Source organism: Salmo salar, chromosome ssa06 (assembly GCF_905237065.1).
Source record: "Salmo salar chromosome ssa06, Ssal_v3.1, whole genome shotgun sequence".
Classification (NCBI taxonomy): domain Eukaryota; kingdom Metazoa; phylum Chordata; class Actinopteri; order Salmoniformes; family Salmonidae; genus Salmo; species Salmo salar.
Window position 1 is genome coordinate 56,071,800 of NC_059447.1, and position 13,856 is coordinate 56,085,655.

The 13,856-nt window shown below is 43.6% G+C and overlaps 2 protein-coding genes across 8 annotated transcripts in view; one reads left to right on the forward strand and one right to left on the reverse strand.

Moving 5' to 3' along the window:
* Positions 1–590: 590 nt before the first annotated feature.
* On the forward strand, positions 591–9,308 carry tmem242 (transmembrane protein 242). The gene is made up of 4 exons (XM_014204864.2): positions 591–737; positions 956–1,056; positions 7,696–7,833; positions 7,999–9,308. The coding sequence occupies exons 1-4, from the start codon at positions 653–655 to the stop codon at positions 8,122–8,124; spliced, it is 450 nt and encodes a 149-aa protein (XP_014060339.1). The 5' UTR covers positions 591–652; the 3' UTR covers positions 8,125–9,308.
* A 60-nt stretch (positions 9,309–9,368) lies between these two features.
* Positions 9,369–13,856, reverse strand: part of arid1b (AT-rich interactive domain 1B) — a 111,794-nt gene continuing 107,306 nt past the window's right edge. For all 7 annotated transcript variants that reach the window (XM_045720741.1, XM_045720745.1, XM_045720744.1 and 4 more), the window contains 2 exons: positions 13,472–13,602; positions 9,369–13,305 (listed from right to left, as the gene is read on the reverse strand). In XM_045720741.1, coding sequence (XP_045576697.1) covers positions 11,527–13,305; positions 13,472–13,602 — 1,910 coding nt within the window. In that variant the 3' untranslated portion in view covers positions 9,369–11,526. The remainder of the gene's footprint in view (positions 13,306–13,471; positions 13,603–13,856) is intronic.

Here is a 13,856-nt window from a genome sequence, read left to right on the forward strand (position 1 = left end):
GTAAAAGTCTAAAAGTATTTGGTTTTAAATATAAAATGTACTTAAGTACATGTACAAAAGAAAAAGCAGAAATCATTTCAAATTCCCTACATTAAGACAACGAGACGGCACCAGTTTCTTGTTTTTTAATTTATTTACGGAGAGCCAGGGGCACACTCCAACACTCAGATATATTTACAAACGAAGCTTTTGTGTTTAGTGAGTCAGACCGGTCAGAGGCAGTGGGGATGACCAGGGATGTTCTCATGATAAGTCTGTGAATTTTACAATTTTCCTGTTCTGCTAAGCATTCTAAGTGTAATGAGTACTTTTGGGTGTTAATGTACAGCGTAAATAGTACATTTATTTTCTTTGGGAATGTAGTGAAGTAAAAGTTAAGTAAAAATAATTTAAAGTACTACTTAAGTACTTTACACCACTGACGTAGTGCCATGGGAATCGTTGTACCCGTATTTGTATTTAACTCTCAAATGGAACTATACATTCCCATGTTCAAATGCACAGTACTGAATCATTATACAACAATGTATTGATTAGGTAGCCCTAAAATGGCTTAGATTTTCAAGACAGAACCTTAAAAACGAATGAAATGTTCCTAGCATGTTTCCACCGGAATTATTTAAGTGACGGACAGAGGCTTGCCTTTTACAAAATGACAGCTGAGAAAGAAAACACGAGTTTGAATGTCACTACTGCAATTGTGACAGATAACGACGACAAACTACAGCTAATGAAAGGCAAGCGACTGCTTCTTTAACAATTGTTTCACTGTTTGCACAGAATTCTTTTTTTTAAATTGTATTGCTGCTGTTAGCTACATTAGCTTGACCCTGACATACTCACTGCAAATGATTGAATTATTGGCTAGCTAGTACAGTAGCTAGTACAGTTGATTATTACTCACCTGACAATTTTTTTTGTGACCCATAACCAACGTCCCATCAACCTTTTTCAGGTGCAGCTTTCCTGACGACTGTCGCATCTGCTGGGATGATAGCAGGATTCGGCTCCACGTTAGCCTTGGCCAAGAAAAAGAGTCCAGGCTGGTTTAGCAAGGTAGCTATGATTTGATATAGCTATAGCATTCCATTACATACAGGTTAAGTTACATTCATGTTAGCCTTGACCCATGACGAAGTGATATTGTATAGGGCTGGGCTACATAATGACAATGTCTGAAATGTATAGCATTAATTGCATTCCATGACCTCCATGTATGCAAGGCAAGCACAACTGTATCTTTATGGCACAGCACAATTGGTAGCAAGTGTGCTTACCCTGTAACTGCTGTTCCTACAAAATTGCTACATTGGTGGGATAATGTTTACATTTTGGTAATTTAGCAGACGCTCTTATCCAGAGTGACTTACAGGAGCAATCAGGGTTAAATGCCTTGCTCAAGGGCACATCAACAGATTTTTCACCTAGTCTGCTTGGGGATTCGAACAGTTACAGTATTTAGGACACCCAATAAGCTGTCCTAACCACTGCAAATCTACCATTCCAGTGTTTTACTTGCTATATTGTATTTACTTCGCCACCATGGCCTTTTTTGCCTTTACCTTCCTTATCTCACCTCATTTGTTTACTTTGTATATAGACTTATTTTTCTACTATGTTATTGACTGTATGTTTGTTTTACTCCATGTGTAACTCTGTGTTGTTGTATGTGTCAAACTGCTTGCTTTTATCTTGGCCAGGTCGCAATTGTAAATGAGAACTTGTTCTCAACTTGCCTACCTGGTTAAATAAAGGTGAAATAAATCCAATAAAAAGTTACCAGCAGGTGTCTTGATAATAGAAAATTGCAGCGAGTCAGTGGTTCCTGTCACATGCAATTGCTTTTGAGTTGTTAATAATGTTTTGATATTTTATCAATCCATAAATAATCTAGACTTACATGTAATAGTAGTATCTCTTGACAATTTCACAAGACATATTTTACATGGCATGCCTAAATACTTATAACCACTAGGCTAATAAATACATGATTTTCTTTGGATTATTTAATTACCTAGATCATGTTATTTCAAGTTATCCATTTGGAACGCAACATCACGTTGTTAAAAATATCTCTAAATTGGGCATGCCTATAAATTGTGCAATTGAAGGCATCTGTAGTGCTTATGTTAACTTTGATAGTGTTTGATGAAAATGATGGCCTGTCAACGTTGTATGTAACATTATCGGCAAGTGACTTGATGCCTACCGCGCCAAAGCAATTTAGTTGTTAAACGGGAGTGACGATGAGTGTGTTGATAACGGTAATATTGTGCAAATTACACTTAACAACCATAAAAATGTCATTAAAAAAGGCTATGCATGGCAATAATTAAGAGTAGGCAAAGTGATCCTGTCAGGCAAAAATGTTATAAAAAGTTTTACCATTACAACATTTGATGGATGGTCACATTCACTATCGTGGTCTGAAGCATGCTGTATAGACCCCTTTCTGTGTTTGCAAAGATTTACGCACTAGGGCGATGCGCGCAATTTGGTGGCAGAACAAGGGGGAGGGAGTTCTTACAGAACGGCACCAACAAAAAAAAAGCCTCTATTTACATGTTGCTTATGAGTGCATTTCACACTACTTTTGGTTTATAATTGGATTTTAAGGCTTGTATGAATGTCCTGCTTTGGGCTGTTGCTGTGACCAAATTATCGCCACACCAGCGGTCACGAGTCATGAAGGCAGTCATTCCACGTGACCGTTTAGTCACGGTAATTAGGCTTCTCCAAGCTCTGATGCTGCTGCTGATCATTAGTAGCCTACCAAACTTGCTAACTGCCTGGTACTCAGCACTCTATTGTCCCTCTAATCACCTGACATCAATGCAAATGTAATCAAATCTAATCAAACACTTCATGAGCTCATGTTGCGCAACATTTCTATAGGCTATGCAATTGGGCGAGAAAACAGAGTGATGGCCTCTACTAAAAAGAGGAGGATCCCATTAGCTTTCTATAGACTAGGCCTACTATATTTATTTATCAAATTTCCTAATATTAAGCACATTGTTCATCTTTACAACAGGAGTATAGCCAACCTGGCTGGCATGAAAATAACCCACAGGAAAAGCGTCCTCCATTCGCTATTCAAATGCATAGATGACATATATTTTTGTTCCCACTGCCCCTGTTTCGAGACGGGTGCATGATGATGGTCCATTCTAAATTGAGCATTACAGCCACAAAGGGGATGCCGCTGTGAAATTCAAGGCATTATCACTTGCTTGTCAAATTGTGAATGAGAGACTGTTGAAGTATGTACAGCCTGCACAATAAACAAAGCAGAGCTCATGCCTTTTCAAGCAAATTTTTTTCAAATCATCATTAGTCTCATCATGCAGCCTTACAATGTATTAAAAATCCAAACATGTAGAACTAAAGTTACATTAATAACTCTAAATTAAGCATATAGGAGTACCTATTTATTTGTTAAGCGCTCATCAGAGTAGCGCATGTGCACACTCCCTCAAATCGTTTGGAGAAAATATCCTTTGTATTTTATTCAGCTTTGTTCCATTGTATTCTTCATACTATAAAATATTGCCACGGAATTCTAAGCCAATTTGATCTTCTAAATGAACTAGTGTAGCCCACAGCCATTTGGCATAGCAATATCAGGGCCTAACATAAGGACAACTCAGAGTATGCTATTCTTCTGAAATAGACTACATTTCCTTCATATCATGCTTCTTTAAACTTGTCTAAAATAAATCATGGCTTTATTGTGAAGGTGTAGGTTATGTTACATGGATTTGTTAGACTTTTTAAAATGGAGATGTTCCAAAGGTCTGCATCGGTGTCTTGTAGGCTGTGTGTGGAAGCCAGGAGATGCTAAATGTGTTTGTTAATTAACGGTCAATTAACGTGAGACCAACAGTTATCTGCTTGACAATCACCGACTGACAAAATGTTGTGACCGCCCTAGTCCTGCTTAATATAATGTTTGTGTCATCACCGCAAATCAACTGCATTATACTTACACTTCAACTTCAACCAGTAAAATCTCTTTGGCTAGCTTTTGATATAGCCTATATCAATGAGCGTTAGCATTCTAGCTAACAATTGCTACATCCAAAATAGTTATTTTGCAAAGATTACAAACCAGTATAATCTTAGTGACTATTAAAGCAGAAATCTAAACATCATTGTAAGTGTGTGAGAACTCCAAAAAGTTATTTTGTTGAAGTAAAGAAATGTAAATCTAGGCTATGTTGAATGGGTGCAGATGGAGATGGCTTTCTTACTGCCAGCAAGAGTCGCGCGCGTCAGTGTGTTGTGGACTGGAAAGGGGTCTATGGAGTTCACAGCTGGCGATGCCTCATCGTGATTGGTTATTCCCCAAAATTTGCAACAATCACGATGAGGCATCGCCATCTTTCCTTTGTGGTACCTCAAACTGTCTGATTACCAGCTGAGAAACTTTACTTTGAGCTGAGAGAGAGTCTTAAAACAGGCTTTAACAGGATTCCTAGGTACTTTTCTGAGATGCTTTGTGAATACAGGCCCAGGGCTCTGGACAAAGTAGTGCACTATTTAGAGAATAGGGTGCCATTTGGGACAGTCACAAGTTCTGAGCTGATATTAGTTCTGAAGATATACCTGGCCCAGCAGCACAGTGGTGCCTTTGTTGGATTTTGAAGTCTATTTTTAAGCCCATAGGGCCATCTTTGTAAACATCAATCTCAGCCAAATATGCCTTGTAAAGTGGTCAAATTGGATTTGGTGCTTTGTGAGAGATATGTGGTTGTGAGGTCAGTGGCTGGCTGGAGTACTTCTTTCACAGAGAACAGAACAGAGCAGAGATGGACTGTAGAGATTGTCCAGGACCTGACGAGATTGCTAGACAGTTAACATGTCACTTATGTTAATCGCGGCACTGTAAAGAGCAGATAGCAAGGCTTGTTTATCATGGAACCAGGGCTGTCTCTGGTATCTCACACATGAATCTGGCAACTCGCATATGTAGATTTCATGCTGTTATGACTTATGGCTGGTTTTGAGGAGAGTGGTCACTCATTTGCGAAGTAACTCCATAAGACATGTTTGTAGTACACTCACAAGGCTGCTCATACCCATCAGAGCAAAACAACTCAAAGAATCAGACGTAAATAAGACAGTTGGTAACATTATATGCAATACTGGGGATAGGCAGTTGATGTTGATGGACACTGACTTGCCTACACCAAATCAAATCTCTTCAGACAGCCTTTTAACCATCTAGGAAGAGCTACTGTGAGTCTCGCCAAACTCCAATAATAGCTCATCTAATGAGCAGGCCACATGGACAATAATTACATTAAGAGGTAATAATATTAGTGACTGCGTCTGTTTTCTAAACAGCTTCTCCAGTCTTGGATTGCATCCCAAATGGTACACTATTCCCTACATGGTGCACTACTTTTGACCAGAGGCCTGGTTAAAAGTAGTGCACTATATAAGGAATATGGTGCTATTTGAGACGTAACCTTGAAATACAGCTCCTCTTCCAGGTTAGGTTTAGAGTTTCTCTTTCGGTTAGATAAATTACCGTTTGCAGGGTGGCTAACAGTATTCACCTCTTTAAAATGTTGTTTTCTGCTCACCTTGGGCCCATGTGTAGATCAACTCATGTTCAGTGGGTATCATAAGTATTCACCCCCTTTTGATTTTTTTTCTCACATTTTGGATTTAAATACATTTTAAAATGTTTTGTTGTTGATCTACACAAAATACTGTCGAAGTGGAATAAAAATGTGGATCTTTTTTTTAAATGAATGAAAATAAAATACCAATATACCTTGATTAGCTAAGAATTCACCCCGTCTTAGAAACACATTTTGGCAGCGATTAGAGCTGTGATTCTTCTAAGAGCTTCGAAATTTTTATTAATTTATTTGTTCTTCAAGCTCTGTCATGGTGTTGGGTATCATGGCTAGACAGCAATTTAAGTCTTCCCATAGATTTTAAAGCAGATTTAAAATCTCAGGAACATTCACTGTCTTCTTGGTAAGCAACCAGTGTAGGTTATTGTCCTGCTGAAAGGTGTCCTGTGTCTGGTGTAAAGCAGTCTGAAGCAGGTTTTCCTCTTGGATTTTGCCTGTTCTTAGCTCCATCCCGTTTATTTTTATCCTGAAAAACTCCCCAGTCTTTGCCGATGTCAAGCATACTGTGAGGCAGCCACCACCGTGCTTGAAGATAAGGAGGCAGTTACTCAGGGATGGGGTGTTTGCCTCAAGCATAAGGCTTTGAATTTAGGCCAAAAGGTTTATTCCTTTTGCTTTTTTAATTTGCTTTCAGTATTACTTTAGTGCCTTGTTCCTTACAGGATACATGTTTTGGAATATTTGTATTCTGTATTCCTTTCACTCTGGCATTTAGGTAATTATGTGGAGTAACTACAAGTAACAAAGCAATTCTCTACCCTCACCGGAATGCTTTAGCCCTCGGGGCATAGCCGGTGAGAGAGAGGGAAAAAAAGGAAGACAGGGAGGCGACTCTGGAAATAGAGTGCCAGCACCCTTATGCACGCTCTGTTTTTACAGTTTTTCTTGGAGAAGTGGTATGACTAAACAGATTGTTCCTTCTTACACTCTGTTTTCCATGGTCCAATGCGCCGTGCAGAACTTCTTGGGATGGAGTGAAGGTGTCGTCATTGTTAATGTCCTCTAGCTGCTTTCTCGCCCCCTACCAAGGCCCTGACAGTTTATCCACTATCGCTTACGCCCAGACTATAAGTCTTTAGCTAGTCCTTGGACCTGTCTATTGTGCTGGTACTAGCCGCTGAGAAGCAATATTCCTCAGTCTTTCGCTTTACTACCAGTGGCGTAACCCTAAGCAGACTGTACTCTACCAGCAACTGTTTGCGCTCGCAGTCTGCCCAGAGGGTTTCCAGGTTAATGTACCTAACCCCATCCACTGGCCCCTGTCGACATTCTCATTGTCGCACCATAGGCTGTGGCTTTCGCCTGTCGCCTTCCCCAGAAGGACGGCCCGGTCGTTGTCCAGTACCCGCATTGCAGGCAAGGGCGTTGTGCTCTTCGTTCATTGGGCAACTACACTCGAAAGAGGGTTGGTCCTTTTCTCTTCGACTGTACCCTGCCGGATCATTGTTTTATAATGACGAGTGACCGCCCTTGTAGGGGACTGAAAGGGCCCTTTCCTATAGGCGTTAATCTATTGGGTACTGTTTTTGGGACATCTCATTAAACTGAGATTTTGTGAGCTATGTATTGGGCTTCCCCTCACTTTGTAATCACTTTTTTTTCTTCTCCCCCAGACGGGTGGTTTCTGCTCCTTCTTGGTGCGTACTCCCTGTTTCGGCGTCTCTGAGGGTTGGGACTACCCAGGCTTCGAAGAGCATGTTTTGCAGCCATATCCCCATAGTGATACACTGAAACAAGTAACTCCGGTTCTCTGATAATGAGTGAGATGTTAGCACCGCATTCCCCTGGTTGCAAGAGCGTGAGGAAGAGAAGCATGATTGAGAATTGACCAGAAGGCAGGGGGAGAGAGGCTCCTTTATAAGGAAGTGCCACTCTACCCATCTGTCTCCAACAGACGCTTTTGATAGGTCCTTCGAGTTGGTGATAAAGCTCACTCATCAGAGAACCGGGGTTACGAAAGTAGCCTTAAGTTTGGAACCATGTGTAGAGCAACTCTTGTGTACCTCACTGTGACCTCAAGTGTGTATGTATGTGTTCTCTCAAGGGAACGATGGCCACTGCTGCAGTACCGGAGACTGGGGCGTCCCTGGCTCTCCGTGCCCTGGGGTGGGGCTCTCTCTACGCCTGGTGTGGAGTGGGCCTGCTCAGTGTCGCAGTCTGGAAAGCCATGGGGGTCCATAGTGTACGTATTAATCAACTCAAACCATCTCATTGTCTTGCCCTTATCATTCCATCGGAAAAGCATGGAAGACTAACACCTTTTAACTAACACTCACAGTAAATGTACAACAAATAAAAAAAAGTTCATGCATGTACTGCTCAAGAAACCTCCACTTCATCTTCACAGCTAACAGAGTTCAGGCAGAAGATGCAGTCTGTTTTCCCAGCTATTCCCAAAAACGAGGAAGGACCGGCCAACTCGGAGGAATGGGACTCCATCTTCAAGTCTGAAGAGAACAACAGATCTAGCTGACATTTTCCCTGTCTGGTTCAGGGCAGCCTTAATAAACCACTGTGATTTAAACAACAATTACTGTGGCACGGGGCTGTCGGTCACTGTGTTGAGAAGGAAAGGAACTTGAGGAGCTTGGCATCCACTGGCTGTACTTGCAGGTTACTGGGCTCATTCACCGATGCTCATCTGAAGTCCATGAAGAGTACTCGTTGTGTGGAAGAGAAATCATGAACTAAACTATTGGATTGAGGCATCATGGTTAAGCTCCCTTGGATAATCTTGATTTCTGATCACGGGAGCGCAAGGACTGTCTTGTACTAGTATAGGCTTAGTGCCAGTCTGTGTGCTCTTGCCAACTCCATGGCTCGTTGTCAAGCAAAATATTTTTTGTCATGCCAAAGAGTGACGACTTAACATGATAGGGCAAACAGACTAGCACAGTATTACTAGGCAGCAACTGCTTTCTAATATTCTATTCCAAGCACGTTCAACAGAACTCAAATTAAGGCCACCAGATGGATTACATTTTCAATCTGTGGATGTTTGGATTTCTTCATAGGCCATCATGATATAATTGACACTTCTATTTTTGTTCTATGAAACAAAAAAAGCTAAATGTGTTTGCAGTTCTGAAGACAGTGAAGGCTGGCCAGCTGAATGTGAGGCACCTGCCTGGTTTCACTTAAAACAGATTGAACCATCATCCAATGTAACACCTATTTAAGTGTTTGCCGTCAGCTATTCCCATGAAAGACGAGTATCAAAGCGAGAACAGACCTGAACTATTTTAAACTGTCCTGGCTAGCCGTATAAATACATGTGCGTGTGACTGCCGCCCTTGATGTTTTCACACACACACACAGTTGAAAGAGCGCATCATGCAAACATTTGATGCCACAGCTGTGATGTGGAGCACGGTGTTGGTTACAGCTGAACTGACACTTTATCTGTGTATGAGGATGTTATTTCTGTCGTGCATATGATCATTCCTTGCCCGCTGTGCTAAATAAACTACTGTACTTATCTATAGTCTGATAGGTTGCAGTTATGTAACAGAACATGCCATTTAGCAGATGCTTTTATCCAAAGCGACTTAGTCATGAATACATGCATTTTTTGTTTTATGTGGTTGGTTGTGATACTTTGTAGAGGAGATTCTGCAAGGCTTGGACAATGGAAGTGAATAAAAACATTTGGCCATATTCATTCTCCAGTTTACAATCTCTGGACAAAAGAGTCAAACACCCTTCACAGTGCTCAACCAGATTTCATGTACATTTATTCTTAACATGTGGAACATATAGTATAAACATTTTACTGAATAAACAATGTTCATCGAATGTTAACTGTCAGTCGGACATGATTTTTAACAATTCAATTCCGGAATACAGTTCTGCCCATTGTGATCTATTAGGTAGCTGACTGTACAATCTAAATAAGTGTGTCAAAACTAGTCTGTCAGACTGAAATCATCCCTATATGTCAAGAGACCTGTGTCAGTCAGTCAACATAATTATTTTAAATACATAAAATGACTGACCTCCAGTTGAAGGGTCACTAAATATCCATTATTCAAATACAAAGTAATCATAACATCCATTATAATGATCAACTACCATCACTTCTCTATACCACATCTCTCGGAGAAGAAACCAAACAGGGCTGTCTGAATATACAACTTCTATATACAAATGGGCTTATATATATATATATATAAAAGGAAAAAATAAGACTGAGGGAAGTACTGCACGTGGGTTTGAGTTTACCTGTCTGTTGCTATGGTTACCAGGAAGTAAGTCAGTTGGACAGGGTGACTCATATACTGGTATTGTAATATTATTATGCAATGCTTATGGTAAGTTGCCTATGGTCAAAAGTCCTTCACATTTCATAATCTCCCCCAAACAAGCCAACTAATGCCTGAATACAATCTGATCAAGCGTTAACCAGCGATGGCCGACACCCATATAGCTCATGTTTTAGCGGTGTCGGAGGTGGAACTGCGTTGGTGCTGTCAAATTGGTGAGCAGCTGCTCTTGTTATTTTCACGAAGCCACACCCATCGAATTGAAAATCATTCAAACTAAATAATGAGGAATTCTATCACCCATAATCAAGGTGTAGATTACATCTCACATTCCAGTGTTCAAACTTGTAAACAAGGCTGCGTGGGATTTTTCTTAATGCGACTCCGTGCAGCCAATGGCAATGTTTGCTTTAGGTATGATGCCAGGAGCCACTTGTAGATTTTTATTAACCCTTATTTTACCAGGTAAGTAGACTGAGAACAAATTCTCATTTACAGCAACGACCTGGGGAATAGTTACAGGGGAGAGAAAGGGGGATGAATGAGCCAATTGGAAGCTGGGGATGATTAGGTGGCCATGATGGTATGAAGGCCAGATTGGGAATTTAGCCAGGACACAGGGGTTAACACCCCTACTCTTACAGTAAGTGCCAGGGGATCTTTAGTGACCACAGAGAGTTAGGACACCCGTTTAATGTCACACAGGGCAATGTCGATTATGGCAGCCCCCCTCACCGATTCAGAGAGGTTGGGTTAAATGCGGAAGACACATTTCAGTTGAATGCATTCAGTTGTACAACTGACTAGGTATCCCCCTTTCCAATCACGGCATTGGGAAATTGTTGTTTAGACCAGAGGAAAGGGTGCCTCCTACTGGCCCTCCAGCAGCATCTTGTCTCCCATCCAGGACCAACGCTGCTTAGCTTCAGAGGCAAGCCAGCAGTGGGATGCAGGGTTGTATGCTGCTGATTTGACAGCTCTAACGCAGTTCCACCGTCAAAAAACATCAGCCATGCGGATGTCGGCTGAAGTGGATCTGATTGAGTCAGGCCCTTAATCCTTTTGCACCATATACTTTTCTTCCCCCAGAACAGGATACATGATGATTTGTATATTCAGCGTTAAGTCAGTGTTTTTTTTTTCTCTTTACATTAATACATAAGAGGTCTATCTACAACATGATTCACAATTTAAATAAGTCTGCTTCTTCCCGCAGAAAACAACCATCAGAAAGATCCCACACAGACAAACAGCCACGCATAATTACCAAACATTTTTTTTAAGAGCAAGAGACCCCAAAACTAAAGTACGTTCTCTATCATCGGGTGCCAACTTTGGTTAAAACAAAAACAAACCGACAAATAAAAATAATAGATAAAAATGTAAAATACAAAGTATTAAATATTTGTATTAAAATGATTTAAAAATCCCAAATGAAGGTTGTGAATGGGGCATAGGAGCTATATATATTCTATATATTTATTTGTATGTAAAAACATTTTTTGTGTTTTATTTAAATAAAAATATACCACGCACACCCATGTTCATGTTCACTGTAGCTTGGTTGTCAGACCAAGCACCCCCTCCCCCCTCTGTGTCTTTGCCTGTGGCTGTCACGAGGAGCGTCCAATTTTAAACAGTACTTCACACATGATGGCCGCCACGGCCGAGCTCAGCACAGAGGACAGAGAGCTATCCAGTAGCCTGCTCTCGTAGAGAACAAACTCTGGCCGGTTCTCCTTCACCTTGGCCATGGCCAGCAGAGCCTTGGCGGCCCTGCACATCATGTTAACGCTGGGGGGTTCGGGGTGGGGGATTGGTGCTGGGTGTAGCAGGCTGTGGGGTGCCTGCTGGTGCTGGGCCATGGCCACGCAGTCCTCCAGGAAGCCGATGAGTGTTCCCACGCTGCCCTTCTGCAGAGCGATGGCACGCGCCGCCGTGGGGTCCCCCTGCGCCAGGTTAGAGAGCACAGCCACCGCCATCTCCCGGCACACCTGGGACTTCCGCTCCCCCACGTGGCGCACCAGGGTGGCGTAGAGCTTCTCCTGACGACTGAACGGCGGCGTGGCCAGCAGGAGGTCCACGTTGTTGTCCTGGATGCTCAGCTTGCACAGGCACTCCAGCACTAATCTCTGGGGGGTGAGGGAGGAGGAGCAGCCCGCTGTGGTGAAGGGGTCCTGGGCCTCGGCAGAGGGACACACCATCCAGTGGAGGAGCCCGTCCAGAATGGGCAGACAGATGCTCTCTGGGTAGAGGGACAGGTCTAGTTGACCTGAGATGTTAGCCAGGGTGACCAGAGTGTTCTCCCTGAGGGCTGACAAACAGTCCCACCACCACTCATCTTTGCTGCAGGCCCGGCCCTGCTCCTCCTCTCTCTGGTAGCTGGGGGGCGTTCTCTTCCTCTGGGGGTGCAGGTGATGCAGAAGGACCAGCCGCCCCAGGATCAGCACCAGGCCCGGGTGGCGGGACATGTCGTTGTCGTTCCCCGGGATGAAGGAGAGGCCGCGGACGATGTTGGAGACACAGACACAGCGGCGGGCCAGGGCGTCCTGCCAGGGTTCGGCCGTGGAGAGGGGCGCCTCGTCCCAGCAGCGAGGCTCGTCCTCCAGCAGGGTCAAGATAGGGCTTTGGGTCTGCGCCCCTCCTACAAAGGAGAACATCCCAGTAAGATCGTTCCTCTCTGACAGAGACCGAGAGCCTGGCCGGGCACTCAGCATATCGTCCACGGTGGCTGTCTCAGTCATGGTCTTCTCTACAACGGCCCCTTCTTCCACCTTCCTCTCCTCCTCCTGCTCTCCAACCCTCTCCTCTGTATGCTTGCTGTGCGTCTCTTCGCTGCGTTTCTCGAAGTGTGTCTGGATGTGGGCCGTGGAGTCCCCCCCTCCAGCCTTCCAGTGCAGCAGGCCGGAGCTGAAGCCCCTGGGCAGGCTGAGTCCCTGGCGCTCCTCCACCTGGTCCTCCTCCGCACTCTTCTCCTCCACCTTCACAGGCAGCTTGTCATACTTACTGGCCTGTTTGGGCCTCGGCTCTGGGGGCCCCTCGGGCTGGGGAGGCTCAGACTGCTCCGTGGTTGCCCCCACCTCATATTCTTCCCCTTCTACATTCTCCTCTTTCACAGTCACCTCCTCCGTCTTTCCCTCTGGGACCGCCTCCTCTGTGCTGCCGTTGGTTGTGGGCTTCTCTATCCCCGCCTCTTCTGGCCTGCTACCCCTCCGCTCTTCGCGTAATTGGCTACCGAGCTCTGGAACGGCAGGCTCTTCCTCCTGGTCTGCGATTGGTCCTAGCAGAGTCCTCTGTCCCTCTGTGCCCACCTCATACTCATCCAGGATCCCAAAGATGGAGATCAGGCACCGGCGGAAGTACTCCACTATCAGCTCCAGGAAGCCAGGCAACTGGGAAAACACAGGGAACAACATATCAGTTAGGTGCATTCTGAAATGATTGTGTGAAAGACCATAGACAATAGCTTGGTCATTTGTCCTTCATCCAGTCATGGTGAAATAAATAACGGATATCATTGGACATTGTATGGATATGGTTTGTGTAGCGCCGTCTCACCTGTGCGAGGGTGAAGGAGGACACAGTGCTGTCGTCATACAGCAGGATGTTGATGGTGTCCAGGGCCCACGTGCTCTCCGCCAGCAGACCTGACTTCAGGGACATCATCACGCGCCACGCCTCCGGAGTTCCTGTGGGTAAGAGGTCAAAGTACAGAGCTGGGACTATAAAAGAAAAATAAATCGACCCCGACCATACCGATCACTTATCGCAGGCATTTTGCTGATATGGCTCATTATGATAAGTAGCCTATACTAGAGAAATGTCCAGTATAAATTCATTAAGTTTACTAATGTGGGTGATAGTTAATGGGACAATTGACGGCTTACAACCGTCACTAGTCGCAGTAGTTTAAAGGATGAAACCAAACGTGGTGCATATTGTT